Source organism: Micropterus salmoides, unplaced genomic scaffold (assembly GCF_014851395.1).
Source record: "Micropterus salmoides isolate LMB-PRFRI ecotype aquatic unplaced genomic scaffold, ASM1485139v1 Ms_hic_scaffold_2, whole genome shotgun sequence".
NCBI lineage: Eukaryota > Metazoa > Chordata > Actinopteri > Centrarchiformes > Centrarchidae > Micropterus > Micropterus salmoides.
Window position 1 is genome coordinate 25,554,808 of NW_024041150.1, and position 19,225 is coordinate 25,574,032.

At 41.5% G+C, this 19,225-nt stretch overlaps 1 protein-coding gene across 5 annotated transcripts in view; it reads left to right on the top strand.

The window, feature by feature from the left end:
- The window catches only part of chd3 (chromodomain helicase DNA binding protein 3), a 55,323-nt gene that overhangs the window by 30,434 nt on the left and 5,664 nt on the right, over nt 1–19,225 (top strand). For 3 of the 5 annotated variants that reach the window (XM_038730826.1, XM_038730828.1, XM_038730825.1), the window contains 14 exons: nt 234–319; nt 827–960; nt 1,055–1,199; nt 2,118–2,280; nt 2,404–2,561; nt 3,235–3,415; nt 3,513–3,629; nt 3,723–3,854; nt 4,980–5,088; nt 6,322–6,454; nt 9,601–9,796; nt 10,676–10,839; nt 11,187–11,313; nt 16,051–16,632. In XM_038730826.1, coding sequence (XP_038586754.1) covers nt 234–319; nt 827–960; nt 1,055–1,199; nt 2,118–2,280; nt 2,404–2,561; nt 3,235–3,415; nt 3,513–3,629; nt 3,723–3,854; nt 4,980–5,088; nt 6,322–6,454; nt 9,601–9,796; nt 10,676–10,839; nt 11,187–11,313; nt 16,051–16,313 — 2,108 coding nt within the window. In that variant the 3' untranslated portion in view covers nt 16,314–16,632. Of the gene's footprint in view, nt 1–233; nt 320–826; nt 961–1,054; nt 1,200–2,117; nt 2,281–2,403; nt 2,562–3,234; nt 3,416–3,512; nt 3,630–3,722; nt 3,855–4,979; nt 5,089–6,321; nt 6,455–9,600; nt 9,797–10,675; nt 10,840–11,186; nt 11,314–16,050; nt 16,633–19,225 lie in introns of those variants that run through there. The other 2 variants (XM_038730829.1, XM_038730830.1) reach the window with 2 other exon arrangements.

Consider the following 19,225-nt stretch of genomic DNA (forward strand, 5'->3'; position numbering starts at 1 on the left):
TTACAGGTTGAAATTGATTTAGTTGTTACAGTTGCCTGGCAGAGTCTGACAAGTGAAATTGCCAGAAATGCAAACTTCCATTCACCTCCTCCCCCTGTGCTTCAGACAATGGAAAATGCTTGAAGCATTTCAAAATTTTATTTTATTTTTGGTTGATACGAATGCACAACTAACTATACATTTTAAGAAAAGTCTGCAAAGTCTCCCACCATCCGTTCTGTTTCCTCCTGCAGGTCGAAGGCAGTCGCGTCGCCAGTTGAGGAACGAGAAGGATAAACCTTTGCCTCCTCTCCTGGCGAGAGTCGGAGGTAACCTTGAGGTTTGTACAACTCTCTGGAGCCAGTTCTGCTTTCATTTTGTGTGTGTGTGTGTGTGTGTGTGTGTTTTTTAATTGTGATTTTACTGGAAACTGTCAGCTTTGTTGAACTTGCACTCTTTTTTTATTTTTCTAACAATCTTAATCTTAAATTGGAGATGGCAGCAAAGCTATTACATCTCCAACGACTCTGAACCCTTCCGAGCTCATTTATCATCCTGATAATAGTGGACATGATTATAACGGCCTGCATTGTTCAAGCAAGGATTCAATGTTTATTTCAGCATCATTAGGCCGTCAGACCTATTCAAATAAGGCCTTGGGAGAAATACACGAAAGTCTGCAGGGCAATGAAAAAAAGGTTTTCTCATCCTGACATTTTCATTTAAGGTCTTCCAGAATAATAACGATACACAGACACATTTTAACAGGCCGGCACTATTTCCACTATCCAGACACTGCCACTTTCACTCAGGAATATATATATTATACTGTTATTTCTTATTATAGGTGCTGGGCTTTAACACACGCCAGCGAAAGGCTTTCCTGAATGCAGTGATGCGGTGGGGGATGCCTTCTCAGGATGCTTTTTCCTCTCAGTGGCTGGTCAGAGACCTCAGGGGCAAGACTGAGAAAGAATTCAAGTAAGGAAAAACTATTGATTGAAATTGTTCAAACCTAATCTTTGTCGATTTCTGTCTGTTCTTTGACCCATATATTCCTCCTCTTCTCCGCCAGGGCTTACGTCTCTCTCTTTATGCGGCACTTATGCGAGCCGGTGGCTGATGGGGCTGAGACGTTCGCAGATGGTGTGCCGAGGGAGGGCTTGTGTCGCCAGCCAGTCCTCACCCGAATCGGCGTCATGTCTCTCGTCAAGAAGAAGGTCAGACCAAAAGCAGTTTGCCTTTCTAGGTCAAGACAAATGTGGTGAAGTTTGTCCGATATACAACAGAAGAGCAACCAGTGTGTCCGTTTACAGTGCAGCCAAACAAACTCACGTTGTTTAAATATTGAAGTATTTTTAAAGTTTATTTTTTCGAAGAAAAACGCTAAAAAAGACTGTTGTCTTGTTTTGTCTACACACATATCAACGACAACTACACTGCGCCTCCTGTGATTTCTTCACAAGAAAAGCCATCCTGTGTAGCAGTAACTTAATACAGCTCTCATATGATGTTAGCAGTGAGGCTGAAGATACAAATAAAAACACTCATGCTGGATTACATATATGCTTTGTTTCCTGTAGATGCCTCATATGTAGGTAGGCAATTAGAATCCAGTGAGGGAATGGCGGACTCCGACACTAAGAATGAAAACTGCTATATAGAGAGATAATGACTGAATGTAAATATACTGAGTGGCGATTTCTGGAGAAAGAAATGATCAAAACAGGGTTTGCTTTAATGAAAATCTTCAATATCAGCAGGCTGTCTACAGGCCCATATTAAGTAGTATGGTGTGTTTAATTAAAAAAATTAAGACAATATAGTCTGGAGGTCTTTAGTAAAATGTTGGAGGTCTTTTTCTAGTGAAGAAATCAACCATGACATCTTGAAAGATGTTCAGATTATCCTACTACTGTCAGTTTGCCAGTTTACTTGAATTTATCCAAACATCTCCAATCCAGTTTTCCGTCCAACTTGTTGAAACCTGCTGACATCCTGATCTGCTATCTACGCCAGGGGGAATGTATGATATACTGCCAGGCAAACAGGGCATGTGGGTGGTGAGTTTAAATAAGGTGGTATTAGGTGAAGTGAGTGTGTGCCAAGCTTTTTAGTGTTTAGTGTTTTGTGTCCAGATCCAGGAGTTTGAGCACATCAACGGGCGGTGGAGTCTTCCAGAGCTCAAGCCTGAGGTCAGCATGGACAAAACCTCCTCCAGGGCCTCCTCTCCTGCAGTAAAGACCTCCACGCCCACCCCTGAAGCCAGCTACAACAACACACCTTGCACTTCCAAGCCAGGTAACCAAACACACACTCGCCAGATCCAGCAGGGGGCGCTCCATGGAAAGGGCACTAGATAAAGTTGGAGTTGAATCTAACCTCCAGTAATGTGTTTGTTTTTATTTGTCCAAACATGCACAGCGACCCCTGCTCCAACAGACAAGCTAGAAAAGAACGGAAAAGAGGGCGAGGAGAATAAAGAGGAAGGCGAGGCCCCGTCCGACAAAGAGAAAGTGAAGGAGAAAGAGAAAGATGAGGGGAAAGAGGTGGAGAGTAACAGGACTGCAGACCCTGAAGAGGTGAGACGCTGCACACATCTCCACTCTGTGGTTTTCAGAGGCTAATAACAGACAGTGTTCTTATCAGCCACTTAATGCATTATTTCTTTACATTTTCATTTCTGTTTCTGCATCTCTGCAAAACTTTAGCCCATTTTATGAACTCTTTTTTTATCAATAAGAGAAGCAGATGGAGTTACAGCGTTCTTTCAAAAGTTTAACAGCTTTAAACCTCCTTTTAAGTCAGATTTCTGTGTTGTGTGTTTTTTTTGCAAGTGTTTTCTCCTAACCGTAACATTACTTCCAGTCAGAATGACTGTTATAAAGTCGCAGTGCAGACATGAAAAAAACAACAACATTCATATCATGTGAAAATTAGTTCATGTCTAATGTATGTAGGAAAACACAAACAAAACCATAACAGCAAGCTCTGGAAAATGGCCATCCATAAAGTTAAATGAATGAAAGGCTACAACATACAACGACACTAGTGAGGTCTGTTAAATAAACTACGAATACAGTAGAATATGCTGTAAGTTGAATAAACTGTGTGGCAATCAATCAGGAATATTTCCACATATAAAAATTCCACTGTTTTTCTCAGTTCTGTTAAAACTGATTTAAAGCAACATTCATTCAACTAAACAACAAATTAGACCAACTCAGTGACAGTATGTTGTGCTACTTTCTATAGCTTTCCTCTGCGACAAAAGAGGCGTCACAAAATGCGTCCCCTAGGCACAAAAATGAAGAGGAGAGCAACCTGAAAGAGGAGGAAAAGAAAGAAACATCTGACACAACAGAGGACAAAAAGGTACAAGAGGAGAGTAAAGACGAGACAAAGCAAGACACAGAGGTCAAAGAAGAGAAATCAGGTAAAAACAAAAACTTCATAAGCCGATAAGTGCTTCAAACAGATGAAGCAGGTTTGTCCTTGCTAACATTTTAAAATTGTAATGTTCCTTCCTGCAGAAGAAGAAAAGATGGGGGATGAGAGGGAAAAAGACAAAGAAAAGCGGGAAGTCACACCGACAGCAATGGAAGTGACAGATGCCAAGGATAAGCCCGAGGCGGGAGACGTGAAGAAAGGTACGTCTCGCTGTCTGTGATAGTAAGATGCCATAAATACATTTTTTTTTTTCTTTTGCTAAATGATACCTTTGCTGTCTTTCTCGCTAACAGAGGAAGTCAGATGTGAAAAGGATGCTGGGAAAGAAGTCAAAGCAGTGAAGGAGGAGGCACCCAAGGGTAACGGGAAGCCTCCCATTGAGCGACCACGCTTCATGTTCAACATCGCAGATGGCGGCTTCACTGGTCAGTACTGATTTACACGCAGTGGAATAGATTCAGCTGATCCATGTGGTAGTGGACATACAGCAAAGCGTTTTAGGATTTTATGTAGGGTCCTTGAGTAGTAGTTGTGGGGTTAATGCTTGGACGCACACGACACACAGCTGGGAGTAAAAACTAAATATTTAGAAACATGGGAAGGACTATCGTGGTTAAGACGTCGGCATTCATTTCATTTGAAATAGTCGACTAATATTTTTATCGCTGAAGATAAACATTTGATGGTTTCGGGTTTTCACGTGAGAATTTGCTGCTTTTCTTTGTCTCACATTAAAGTAAATTTAACATTTTAGAGGTTTGGGACTGTCGGTCAGACAAAACAAGTGTGTGTCGACGCTTTGGGCTCTAGGATGTTACGATTGCATGTTTCACTGTTTCGAATTCTTATAGACCAAACAATAAATCATGAAAACAATAGGCAGATTAAACGATAATGAAAATATCCTCTAATTGACAATATAGCAGTTTAGGTTAGCTTGAAAAACCTTCTGTGTTATTAACCACCTAGTTAGGTGTAGTGTTTCCAGTCACAACTTTGACCTGAATGTTGGCATGAACTCTATTTACAAGTCAGTAAGACGGTAACTTATATATGACATGAACGCAGCATTAGCCTCCTGCTAAGGTGGAAGTGATTACACCTGGGAAGGGCCTGGATGCTTGTTTTCTCCTCCCTGCCTTATCTAAGCAATATGTTAAGCAAGAACTGTATCCCGATTCATTAGATATACAAAGAAGTTTATTATTTAAAAAATACATGTAATGTAGCTTAGACACTTTTATATTTTAAGAAGATTTTTTTATTATATAATACAAATATTAGAGAATCCCTGAAAGATGAGGAAATGTGAAAACAAACAAGTAACTGAGCATAGAACATAAAATTCACTACTAATACAAAAAAAACCCTTCCCCTTACTTTCCAGAGCTTCTGCACTAATGCAGCAGTGAGCTAAAAATTATCTTCACCTCAATCACAAACCTAGAAAAGCTCTTTGTGCTGTGGAAACACCTGCAGCCAGGTTTCAGCTAGCTAAGCACGTTGAGACCAACCTCCTTTTTTTACTTTGTGTTTGCTTCACCTCGCAGAGCTGCACACTCTTTGGCAGAATGAGGAGCGGGCTGCCATCTCCTCGGGGAAGATGAACGAGATCTGGCACCGCCGACACGACTTCTGGCTGCTAGCGGGAATCGTGATGTATCCTTGACGGCAGTTGCCCCTGCGATGACCCCGATGTGTTTATTTTTCTATCAGCCAGCAGAAGCCCAGCGTAATAAGTCAACAAGCCAGCCAGAGCTCAGTAAACAGCAAACTGTATCTGCTGGAAGCTGATGTAGTGGCTCATTTAGTTCATGTTGTTAACTCTAATATGGTAATTAAGGCCATGCAGCTTTCACATAAAACTGTTTTCATTATTCTGAAGCATAGTTAGACTGAAATACAAGGGGAGAAATGCGTTGTTTGAGAAGCTGCCTGAGACCTATTTTGTGCTAAAATAACTGCAGTTTTGTATTTTAAGTTGATTATACAAATCATGAAATACATCACCCTCAAAAATCAGTGGTCAGCTTTATTTCTTCCTGAAAAAGGTTAGATGAGCAGATGGATAGCCCTCTCATGTCTGTTGCTTAACTTAGCATAGAGCCTGGAGGCAGCTAAATAAATGAGTTACAACCTTCAGAAAGAGGCAGGGTAGCTGTTTGAGCTAGTCCCGGCTGTTACAAGAGTGGTAAATGGCTTCTCATCTAACTTCTACTAAGAAAATGAATACCATAAGCATGTTTTCTGAAATGTCCAACTATTGTTTTCAGTATGTAGGTGTTTAGCTAAGCTTAGCATTAAGACTTGAACGAGCTGGAAACAGCTAGCTTGACTCTGCTCAACATTTAAAAATAGGCCTACCGTACTTTCTAACACTCTCTAATTAAAGCTCATTTCTTTAATCCATAGAAACATAGAAATGTAAAAATGAGTTTGTGGTTTTATGGGGAGCTACGTGCTGTAGCTTTTTCTTCTGTTTTGCCACCATTGTGCCTTTCAGAGACCTATTCCAGGAAACAGTTACAGCACATAACTCCCTGTAAAACCACAAGTTGTCTTTACATTTGTGGTTGTGTACAAATTAACATTTTTGAACTTTAGACAGAGCCAGGCTAGCTGTTTCCCCTTGCTCTTTATACCTGCTTTTATGCTAAGCCATGCTAATCTTCTCCTGGCTCCAGCTCTATACTCAGATCTTCTCAGCAAGAAAGCAAACATATTTTCCAACACTACTGTGTTTCATAATTTTTCCATTGCAAAGCCTTCTCTGTTTAGCTTCACTGTGATGTTACTTTTATGATGTCGGGTAGAAAAGATGATGTCCCACACGGCACTGCTTCCACCTATCTCTTACCCAAAGTGTTAAGTGACCCTTGACCCCTGTGTCAGTCACGGCTACGCCCGGTGGCAGGACATCCAGAACGATCCCCAGTTCGCCATCGTCAATGAGCCTTTCAAATCGCAGGCAAATAAAGGCAACTTCCTGGAGATGAAGAACAAGTTCTTGGCTCGGCGCTTCAAGGTAAGACGAGACGTTTCTACAACACATGAGATTTATGTTAAGTTATGCTGGGTTTATGACAGTTGTTTTTTTTTCTGTAACAATAGCATGATATTTTTTCCAAAACCTGTGGAATATAAATATGTTTCTCTAAAAACATAGAAGCCAAAGTTCTCAAACATTTAATGCAAAAACTTATTTGGCAACATTTTGATTTAAATCAGAAGATTACGACTATGAGCAGCCATTCAAAGCCAACAAGCTCTTGACAATTTCCAGTATGCTGTGCTACAGACACACGTCAATTCAATTCAATCAAAATAGTCTTGAGGTCTAAAACGCAGCCCCATTTCTATGCAAAAAAACTATTTTAGTTACATTTCGCAGCGATTTCTATCACCTGACTTGTTTGATGGTCGGATGACAGATGCCCCTAGACCCACATGTTGGCTGGATGGTATTGCTGACTGCTGCATTTCTGGAATGGCTCTCATCCTGTTTTTGAGCGGCTCACATGTTTCAGATCCTGCCCTCAACATCCTCATTTAATGTATCTCTGTCTCTTTTACTCTCTTCATTTCTTGTTATCTGTCTATAGTTTAGTTAGTTTAGTATGTAACCATCTACCATTGAGAACAGCCAGGACAGCACAAAATTTTATAATTTCACACCCATTTCCTCTTAGTATGTTTTAGTATGTATTGGTTGTATAACATAACCTTTCAACGGGACACACACCCACAACTGAATCACTGTATGAAGCTTCATTTCGCTTGTAATGCTTGCATTACTGGTGCCATGCCAGCCAATACACTGATATATTGCTGAAAAGTATCAAGTATCTTAAAGAGGCAGCGAGAGATTATTGGAGCAGTTTTCAGACAGAATAAAATAAGAGTACAGGGCAAACAGAGAGTGAATTAAGTTTCCTCATTCGACGTTTGTTTTTTTTGTCTTGGTCTTTGTTTTCATTTAGATCACTAATGGTATCAAATGCCTCTCAATGCAATCAGTGGCGTCAGCTGTGCATTGGAGGAGCTTAAAGTTCTGGTCGATTTGGCGACCCATGTTTACTGGTGGTTACTGGTATTAGGCGTATCAGCAAGTGCGGTTTAATACAGTGCTACAGGTCCCAGAATTCTGAGGGCAGTCTGGCAATAATTGACCTTTTTCCATCACTCTGTGAGCTAACGTGATCTGATTTTATGCTGCCCACGGCATGAGTCTTTCGGCAGGTGTAAATGCAGCAATCGCACTCAGGTGCACACCAAAAGCGGCCCATACGAGCGTACCGAGACCTCCTTGAAGTGGTGGTCTCTGTACTCTTTCAAACTAACTCTGGAGCGGTTTGTTTATGGTGAGAATGTGATCCGACCTCGAACAGACCCAACTGTTGGAAGAACTGTACATTTATGGACTAAACCAGCTGCCGTAGTCAGCTGCACTGTGCATAATGGGATGAGGACAAGTATTTGTTGACAGTTTGCACTTTAGCAACACAGCCCCTTGGACAAACTTGGGAGTCATGAGGAGAAATACAACGAGTGATGTGAATTTTGTCACGTGACTTGTGTTGCTGCATTTTGGTTCCTTTCACCAACTCATCAACTGATTCAGACCACAGCAAACAGGGTGGCGTGAAAAGCAACTAAAACGACTGAAAATTGTTACAATGTTGAATTTTCTGCCCTTGATCCGGATCAAATGAACTGAACTGTAGATGTGAAAGCACCCTGAAATGTTAGTTTGAGATACTGACTCAATGTTGTGAATGCAAGAACAGTGTGTAGGAATTTACTTGACGCTGACCTGCAAAATAAATAATCGGTGTACATGTATTTTTACTGATATGTTGTAATTGTTGTCTCACATCTTTCTCTCTGATTTTCTTGCAGTTTTACATTTTTTTCTAGTCAAAATAGATATTTTACTTATAAGTATGAATCACAAATTGGGGCAACAATAAATAATGCCCCATAAAATCCCGCTATTTGCCAAAATAAAACACCAGTGTTTACCTAATAGAAAGCAGCTTTTCAACATTTTACTGTAAGACTAAAGCTGTGCCCCAGTTCCATACTTGATACTAATTCTAAGCAGGTTTTGAGTATGTAGTGTGTTCACACTGGAAAAATGACAGTAGTATCCCACAATGCAGTGCACAATGGAAATAGAGAAGCTTCTCACAGCTGTAAAACATTAAAACAAAATAGTTGATAGTGGTGAGACAGCTGAGGATGATCTCAGAGCAAAAAAAAACAAGCATAAAATCTTTGGTAAAACATTTTTGTTTCTGTCTCTTCCGTTTTTTTGAGTTCTGCCTTTTAAAAACTTTTTTTCAAAGAGATGGGGGATGCAATCAAAGCTTATATATTAAAGAAAACATGAAAAAAAAGATTATTAAAAGAAGTATTCATTATATGCATGAAATAATTGCGTGTACATTCTTTAATTTCACTTTATTAGGGTTTAGTTAAAGCAGGTAACGTCTTGATGAAAATATTAAACATAAGTATTGTTTTAGCAAATCAGCTAGACGACAAGGTCATGCATGTGAGGTCAAGGACAAGGCTCCTAGACAACAGCTAATTAATATGCACACTCAACACCGACAGGGGGACAGGGGGGTCTACTACAGGTGGTCTACATGTGGTTGTTGACAGTGTTGCGAGTGATAGATCACCCTTAGTCTTAATCTGTCAAAATGATGGACGGCCTTCAGATTTTTCTGTCATTGTAGGAGATTTCAGTCAGTGAAGGAGAATCTTTGGTTAATGCAATCCCTGGTAGACATCAGTATTAGCAAAGTGAAATTAAAATTGCAGCATAGTGTTATGCTTGATTTTTAAATCCAACATCACAGTTTGATTGATAGCACAAGTGTCAGTAGTAAAGAACAGTAAATTAACTTTTTGTATGCTATATTCAAAAACAGTATTGTAACTGGGACAAACATTGTGTATAAAGACGCAGTACAGAGCAGCTGGGTTGGTAAACATGAGCATCCTGCAATGATTAAATCTGTGTGTTGAAGTCTTCCAAACAGCACTTCCATTTAGGAGCCCAGAGTGTGCAGAAAGTGCCTGTTGCCTGTACGATACAGTAGATGCACAGGCATTCGTATCCGTGACAGTCTACTTTGAAACACTTTCTTTCTTGTCCTCCAGCTGTTGGAGCAGGCGCTGGTGATAGAGGAGCAGTTGCGGCGGGCAGCCTACCTGAACATGACCCAAGACCCCAGCCACCCAGCCATGGCGCTCAATGCACGATTTGCAGAGGTGGAGTGCCTAGCGGAGTCACACCAGCACCTCAGCAAGGAGTCACTGGCGGGCAACAAGCCAGCCAACGCTGTCCTGCACAAAGGTCGGGGATGTTGGGATGATGCCAATAATTAGGGTTATAAATCTAGTTTTTTTCAGATCTGTTTGTACGGTTAATAATAAAAAAAAACAACAATTCAGTGTGTGTGAATGAAGCAAACAAACAAACTGGCAGACCGGAGATTAAAAAGATCTCTCTCTCTCTCTGTCTCTGTCTCTGTCTCTCTCTCGCGCGCTGTTGTGCAATCTGTCCTGCCGCAGCAACAATATCACTCTGCCTGACGCTGACTTTAGTAAAGACAAGCAGCAGATGAGCTTACACCATGTTAAGTGATAGTTCCAAACATTTCCTCACTGGCTCCCTGGCAAGTCTGTCCATGTTTATATTGTTCTACCGAAAAGGAGAAGATGCTCAGTAAATACTGCACTAATGTTCCTGTTCCTGTCTTGTCTTCCTGCACGTAATTCAGGACTTAGTGGCTGCTCATAAACATGCTAGTCTCCAATCAGTGGTAAAATCCATGTAGGGATGTGATGACAGAGTGGCGAGATAATAATGGATGGGAACAGAAATCACTTGTGAAAATAGAATGAGGAAAGTGCTTTTTTTAAGCCCCAAAACTCTGTAAAGAACAGACTATTTATAGTGTTCAGACATTATAAATGATAGTAAGCCACACAGTTATCGCCATAGTAACTTTTAAAGAACTAGGAAGACATTACTTTAACTTTTAAGGGCAGAAGCAGCCAGTTTAAACAGTTTATTGAGTTGAAGTGATGCATTAATCAATATCCAAGTATCAGTATCCAAATAAAGTATCAAATCATTAATAAGAGAAGGTAAAATTTGAAAGTAATAAGACCTGATGTGAAGTAGTTGTTGATTGTCAGTAGTTGTTGATTTTTGTTGTTGTCATTGCAGTGTTGAACCAGTTGGAAGAGCTACTGAGTGACATGAAGGCTGACGTGACCCGTCTACCGGCCACGCTGGCCAGGGTCCCGCCCATCGCTGCCCGCTTACAAATGTCCGAGAGGAGCATCCTCAGCCGACTGGCCAGCAAGGGCACTGAGACGCACACACCTCCGGTCAGCATCCTGCTTTTAAACACACACATACACACACACATACACACACACACACACACACACACACACACCCAACACAAAAAAACTGCCACAATCACAAGTTGAAGCCTGCTCGAGCTGCCTGCACTCAGTGGAAAAATAATAAATGGACGACGGCCAGTGAAAATACAGTGCTTATTATCTTGTCACCCACCTGTGGTTTTTCACTCTACAGCTGTTTAGTCAGCAGATTTCTTTTTGTCAGCTTACAGAACTTAAAAGTGGTTTGTCTTATTTGTCTCATTGTTATATTGTGTGTTCTTATGAACCACATCCTACATGCACATAATTCCTCTTCTTCTGTGCAGCCCATACCTCCAGGACCTTACGCAACCCCTCAGAACTACGGAGCCCCCTTCACCCCTGCCCCCCCGAGCGCCCTACACATGGGAGGGGCCAACTACAGTCAGATGCCGCCCGGATCCTTCCTATCAGGTCAGTGTTTGAGGTTCCATTGACATCCTTTACTACTGTAAATAATGGTTCAGTCAGGAGTTGGATAAATCATTACAACACTTAAGTTTTAAAATATGAAATATGTTACACTGAATTAGAAGTAAATACACTGAACAAAATTATAAACGCACCACTTTTGTTTTTGCCCTTATTCATCATGAACTGAACTGATCTAAGACTTTCTCTATGTGCACAAAAGGCCTGTTTTTCTCAAATATTGTTCATAAATCTGTCAAAATCTGTGTTAGTGAGCACTTCTCCTTTACCGAGATAATCCATCCACCTCACAGGTGTGGCATATCAAGATGCTGATCAGACAGCATGGGTATTGCACAGGTGTGCCTTAGGCTGGCCACAATAAAAGGCCAATCGAAAATGTGCTGTTTCTCTGTATTGGGGGGTCGGGGGAGGTCCGGAAACCAGTCAGTATCTGGTGTGACCACCATTTGCCTCAGGCAGTGCAACACATCTCCTTCGCATAGAGTTGATCATGTTGTTGATTGTGGCCTGGGGAATGTTGGTCCACTCCTCTTCAATGGCTGTGTGAAGTTGCAGTGAGTTCAAGACCCCGATGAGGATGACGATCATGCATATGAGCTTCCCTGAGACGGTTCATGACAGTTTGTGCAGAAATTCTTTGGTCATGCAAACCGATTGTTGCAGCAGATGTCCGGGTGGCTGGTCTCAGACGATCTTGGAGGTGAAGATGCTGGATATAGAGGTCCTGGGTTGGTGTGGTTACACGTGGTCTGCGGTTGTGAGGCCGGTTGGATGTACTGCCAAATTGTCTGAAACGCCTTTGGAGACGGCTCATGGTAGAGAAATGAACATTCAATTCATGGGCAACAGCTCTGGTGGACATTCCTGCAGTCAGCATGCCAGCTGCACTCTCCCTCAAAACTTGCGACATCTGTGGCATTGTGCTGTGTGATGGAACTGCACATTTTTGAGTGTCCTTTTATTGTGGCCAGCCTAAGGCACACCTGTGCAATTCCCATGCTGTCAGATCAGCATCTTGATATGCCACAGCTGTGAGGTGGATGGATTATCTCGGCAAAGGAAAAGTGCTCACTAACACAGATTTTGGCAGACTTGTGAACAACATTTGAGAGAAATAGGCCTTTTGTGCACATAGAGAAAGTCTTAGATCTTTGAGTTCAGCTCATGATGAATGGGGGCAAAAAAAAAAGGGTTGCGTTTATGATTTTGTTCAGTGTATATTTTAACTTATGTCATAGAATCTGCAGCCACCACAGGCAGGTTCAAATATACACATATCTTACTTTGAAACTACTTAAAGGTTAAATTTCGTGAACATTAGGCTTCACCTGCCAGTGTCTGTGAATCTGTGAGAGAGAGAGAGAGAGAGAGAGCTGTTACAATCAGTAACATCATAAGGTATTAAGGCATCCATAATTATAGCATTCAGGGTCATTTACACAAGAATGCCGGTTTGTTTCATCAGTTTGACACTTGGCAAACTGGCAAGTTAGGCCAGATTTATGCTTCTTTGGGGAGGTGTTTGTGCAATCTCACTAAAGCTGTGTCTGGCAAGGCAACCACTTTATAACTCAGCGGAGAATTTAACCTGTTGATTGTGTTAGCACCACAGCAACAGTAGATTTACTACTTGATCATCACGTTGTGCATTTGTATACCATGTCTTTCATTTGCTTGGTGATAGAGAGTAATTATGGAAGGAGTTGGACAGGAAATGGTTTTGTTAGCTCAAGCAAAAAAGATGCTAATATATCAAAGTAATCACATTTAAAGTGGCACAATTTTACACACAATGTTCTGTTTACACATCATGAGGAGTACTACTCAGCCTGTGAAAACTGTTATTGTCCTTGAATGTGGAAATTTGTCTTTGGCTTCACAGGCTGATTAGAAACCACATCATTAAAAGTGATAACAATAAACAATAAACAACACTACATACACAGTGTAGACAGTAACGGATATGATTTGAGTGTAGACACATGTTTATGAATTCAGAGAAGTTATTGCATTTGGTTTGAAAGACATTTGTGAATGTTCTTAGTTACGTAATGTCTTCTGTGGCTCTGGAGGAAAAAATAACCCTGATGACATCACTATGACATCATCAGGGTTATCTCTTCTTAGGCTTGGAGACCGTTAATTTGACAGAAAGCCTACATTAGAACCTGGGTGCATAGAGTTTGAAAGATTCAGGTAAATACTGGGCGAAGAGGGAGAAGATTGTGTTGCATTATGGGAAGTGTAAGATACAGTGTTTTGGGAGCTTGGGAGTGAAATACAAAATTTCTATAGTGTTCCTTTTAAGTTAGTTTTGTAATAGTGTAGTAACAATTTCAGCGAGGAGGTTTGCACACAAAATGACTTTACTTCATCACAAAATACAAGTTTGTGTAAGTTTACTGAGAAGGAGACAGAGGTTTTTTATTATTATCAACAATCTCGCAGCATCAGAAACCTGTAATAGAAAACACAAGCAGACGAAGCTCACTAATGGCAGGTCTTGCGGTCTCTGTAGCGTCAGCACAGTTACAGTTTTGAGAGGGTGCACATCAGCTCCAGCAGGGCCACAGAGCCTCCATGACACCCCGACAGAGAAGCACGAATCTGGACTTGATTACTTGGCAACTTGCACTGATGATGGGCAAAACCAGTCCAAAATGTTGCTTCTATTTAAAGATATCATCTGAGGAATTTCATCTTTATATGGTTATGTAGCTGTGGAAAAAACTTTTAGCAAAGGAAATCAAAACAATGTTCAGGCTTCATCGAAAATGACTGACTTTGGGAATTGTGTATTTCAGGAAAATGCCTGTGCACTACAGTTCCCTGATCAAGCAGAGTGTTATTTAAGTCTCGAATGTCACATTTAAGTCTTAAATTTTGTGGCGTAAGAAGAAAACCTTCTTCTGACTTCTAAAGCAGCATTGTTTTAAACTGACACGTTATCTCCCCGAGCAGCTTAAGTTGTGAAACCTGCAAAATCCAGAAAGGAGTCCATATTGGAAAAAAACACATCTGTTTCTTATGTGGCTGCCAGATAGACACCTGAAATAGACATTACCAGAAATCAAACACAAACGTGCTGCGCAGCTAAATTAAGGCATTTTCATCTCTTAACATGTCCAACCTCAATCCTGGGCTCAGCACTAACGACACATTGTGCAACAATAAAGCACAGTCTGGAGTGCTATCAAACCTGTCTGGGGAGGAATTTTCTTTTTCAAGCATGTTTATTTTCTCTTTTGAAGTCCTGTTGTGGCACTCATTACTTATTGAGTTAAAAGCTTTAGAATAAAAATCATAAAAATAAAAAAAACTTTCTGTTTTGGCCTCTTGTCCAACTCTCCCCTCGCCTGCAGTCTATCAGAGCACACCGGCAGTTAGTGAATTTATTTTCTCATAATTAGTTTGGTAACAGCATATGCTCACCAGACAAACTCTCCCCTCTGCATGTGTATTCGTGTTTGGAGATGTTTAGATAGCAGAGATGTGGCAGAGATAACTGGTAAAACCTGATATTCCCCAATAGCTTTGCCCTAAAAACCACAGCACCCAGCGCTCTCAGTGCTGCGCCTGCCTCTCACTCAGTGTATCTTGATTTATGTAATTGTAGACTGAGACATCTGTCAAAGGCATTGCATTTTAGAGGAGCAAGAGCCTATCTCTGAAAATGTCATTATGCTCAGCCTGTCTGAATCTGGCCATGCCAAGAAAACATTCGGACTTTGTACCAAGGTATTTTGAGAGCAGCAGAAACCGCAGAAGGAGTTTGGTTGTGTAAACGCCGTGTTGTGACTTGTGGACCTGGCGGAGGGCTGGGCCCCAGCGCTAGCTGTTCAGAAATAGTCGCGCGCGAGTTGTGTTGCTCTGTGGGTTTTTTGCTTGCGGGGGCCTCGCGGCGAGCAGCTGAGCTGAACACAGGCCGAGCTGAGCCGAGTGGAGTCTGCACATCCTGAACCTCTGGCAGGGCGCAAGCACGCAGCAAATGAGGCCGCATTTATGGTCTTGATTGGGGTCGCGCTGGTTCCTGACCTTTTTAGATTCAGCCAGGGAGGGAAAAAAAGTGAGCTGGAGAAATGGACGGAGTTAAAATAACACAATTCTCTGATTTTGTGACCTCCTAGCTTCCCTCCATTTATAGCCCTCTCCTGAGAGAAGCTCCCTCAGTTGAGTACACAAAACATATCCAGAAATACGCATGTCTGCCGTGGCACTTTGTAACTACTTAAACTGCACTCTGTGAACTTTGCTGCAAAATGTAATGATACACCAAATTCTCCAGTGAAGGACTGTTTTGTGCTGTCTCACACATGGCAATATCTCAGCATTTGCTCAATATCTTGAATTGCATTTTGGAAAACCTGTTTCAGCCATCAGTACTGCCATGAGGAGGCTACCCATCTGCACTAAAAGGAGTCCCACAATCTAGACAAAACTTCATCTTTTAGGGTCGTAGAAATTAGGGAGATTGACCTTCAAGCGGAGAACACTGGTTCAAGCCCTCATGACTGCAAGCACCTGCCCTGCTGAAGTGTCCTTGAGCAGGACACTGAATCCCCGCCAGCTCCAGTAACTCCCCCCTGACCTCTGACCTCCCTGCATGGGAGGCAGGAAACTAAAAGAGAATTCCCTACGGGGACCAGTAAAGTGTCACATTATCCTGCTCCCCTCTCCGAGTCTCCACTACAGTCTGCCGCTTGTCTGCCCCCACAGAAGCCGCCGCCGCTGCTGGGGCCACCGGGGTAGCTGCTTGGGGAGCCGCTGGAGGGCCAACTGCTGCTTGCCAGAAGACCAAGGAGCACGATGTGGTGCAGCGGCAGCGAGTGGTGGACCTCTGGAAGGACGGCAAATCAGAGGGGGCCATCGGGCAGGAGCTGAGGATGCCCAAGTCCACGGTACACAGCATCATTGTCAAGTACCGACTCAGCAACACAGTGGAGAACCTGCCGCGCAACGGGCGACCAAAGAAACCCTGACGGGAGGAGGAGATTCACTGAGTGGAAAGAAGGGAGGACACTTGGATTAAACATCCTGGAATGTAACAAAGACTGACAGAAAAGAAAGAATCAGTGGAAGCTGACAAGGAGTGTCTAAAACCTGAATACAGTAGGAGGAAGTCCAATAAGGACCCAAGGACAGAGCACTTTGACACTGCTGGAATGTGAGGAGTAGAAACGGAGAAGTAAAGCTCACTGGATGGATCGAGTAAGGACAGGAGGAAAAAAAGAGAGGACATGAAAAGTGAAAATAAGTGGCGGCACTTTGATCCATAAAAGAAAACAAGCCATCAGCTCCAAAGGGGGGGGGGGGCAAAATACAAAGGGAGAGGTGAAAAGCTGGCCCCGAGATCAAGCACTAATGATATGTGTGTGTGTGGGGGGGGGATCAGGCAGAGAAGGAGGGATGACCTGTGTGGAACAAACAAATCCTGCACGCAAAGAGAAAATTTGCTGCTGAAAGAAAACTGTAAAATCTGACTTCAAGGGCGAAAAATGTCTGGACCGAAGAGGGGAGGGGAAAAAAGACAGTATGTTAATGCAATCACAGTTTTTCAGGAATTCAGATATGAAGGCAGAAACGGAGAGAAATGCAACAAAGCGTTTTTTTTTTTATAACTCTTCAGACAGATTTCTCTAGACTTCTTTTTCTGTTTCTCCCTCTACGGTCCAAAAGATTTCCCCCTGGATCAGTTCTTCATCCAATGGCTGACTGAACAAGCCTGTCCCCTCGCTCTGACCCTGTACTCCCTCATTCCTCCACAGTCCTCCACTCCTCCGTCTCTCTTTCTCAGTTTCACAAACACACACACATATACACACATGTGTGTGTGTGTGTGTATATATATATATATATATATATATATATATATATATATATATATATATATATATATGTGTGTGTGTGTATATACAACACATATACATGTGGACCTCACACAACCTAGAAACCTGAAAAGAAGTTAAATTATCTGCTGAGTACAGGCAGATGAAATCCAAACTCGAAATAGAAAGGGACGAAGTGGAAGACAGGGAAAAAAGAAAATATAAAACACTACTTCCCATGGACTCTTTTGCCCTAGCATTCCTGAGACCAACCAAGCATAGAAGCAAGCATAGATTTAAAAAAAAATAAAACTTAGACATTGCCTTTGTCCAACAATCAGTAGCAACATTGCCCTTACCGAGTCTCATGGACTGGTAGTGAGATACATGTACTGTATTACAAAGCATATTTACTATTGCACCTTTCTTGCGGGGGTCACTTAAAGAGGAATATCACTCCCATTTCCTGTGTTTAAGCCTCATTGCAGCAAAAAATCTGTATTTATTAGCAGCTCTTCCCCAGAGCTCAAAACTGTAATCTGTTATTGAGAGAAAAAAGGGAGACTCACTTTGAAGCTCGAAGAGAGATTTTTTTGTTCTTTAAGCTTCTTTATTGTGACAGTGATGGATTCCACACTGGAAAATGTCCCCTGATCCCCGAGAAAATAAAACACTCTGGTCGGTGTCATCGTTTTTCCAGCTCAGTGTGTGTGCAGTAGAGCTGTACATCAGTGTGACATCCCAGACTACAAAGCAGGACAAACTCCTCTGCCTTGTTTTCTGGGAGGGAGAGAAGTGAACAATTGGTTACACAGTCCAAGAGTGTTTTTAAGCTAAAAGTGAGTGATATTTCCCTTTAAGCTTAGACATAAAGACCGGCATAGTATGTTAGCGGTGCGGCCTGCAATGAGAACTAAACTGAATGTGTGTAGGTTGAGAAATGCTGTATGTGTGTATTATTATTATTATTTTTTTTTTTTATTTTTATTTTTTAATTTTTAAATGTGTTGATGTAAATGGTACACTGCCAATTTTATCAAAACTAGGTATAGGGAATTTTCTGATAATCGTGTCAATATGATACTTTTAGATACCTTACTTTGAGGGGAAAAAATTCTGTTTTGCAAAATAAGCAAAACTTCTCAAATGCATCTTCTCCAATGTTTAATTTTATCACAAAGCAACAAGATTTTTTCCTAAATATGACACAGTCTGGAATTAGTATATCACAACTTAAAGCTGCTCTTATCAATATTTTTATATTAACAATGGATTAAATTACTGTGTGTAATGTGAAAGCAGTCACTCATAGTGACATACCCACAGAGAATTATCCACCACCTCTGCACTTCCTCTCAGCTTTAAATAAAACTTCAGCATCTTTCAGGTCATTGTTTTGGATTTACAGTCCGCAGGTACTGTTTTGGTTCAGTTTCACCGCTCTAAACATTGTTTCCAGCTGCAGGCAGCTGTTTTCCGGTGACAAAGCTCTGATAGACCCACTGTACGCTCAGCACCAAACAAAGTTAGTAACTAGCTGGTGAACATAGCGGAGCATTTAACAGCTAAAGAGCAAGATTACTCCTTCAGGTGTTGGTGGAGAACAAAACAGGGCTAAAAGGAGAAAGATTGCACATTGTCATTGGTGTGGAAAGAAACACGACTCCAAGTGAACGATAATGTTGCTCTGTGTCTGCTGGGTGTGTAAATAATGAACTGTTTGCTTAAATGTTAGCCATATGAACTTTATAAGGTAATATGTCAATGTTGCGCTGCCCCCAAGTGCTCAAAAACTTTAATTAATGCAGGTTTAAATCAGTATCAAAGATCAAAGAATAAGTAACCAAGAATAAGAACCTGAAAAGCGTTTTTTCAGTGCTCACATTTCAATGTATCTAAAACAGTTTTGAGGGGATTCCACTCCTTAAGAGAAAACGTAACACATGTGCATGAACACAGAGGAGCATAGACATGCATGCAAATGACCTCTTTAACAGTGAAAGCCTCCAGATTTTACCTCCAAACTCTTGCAACACATGGATTTATGAAACTCTTTTCAAGTGTTG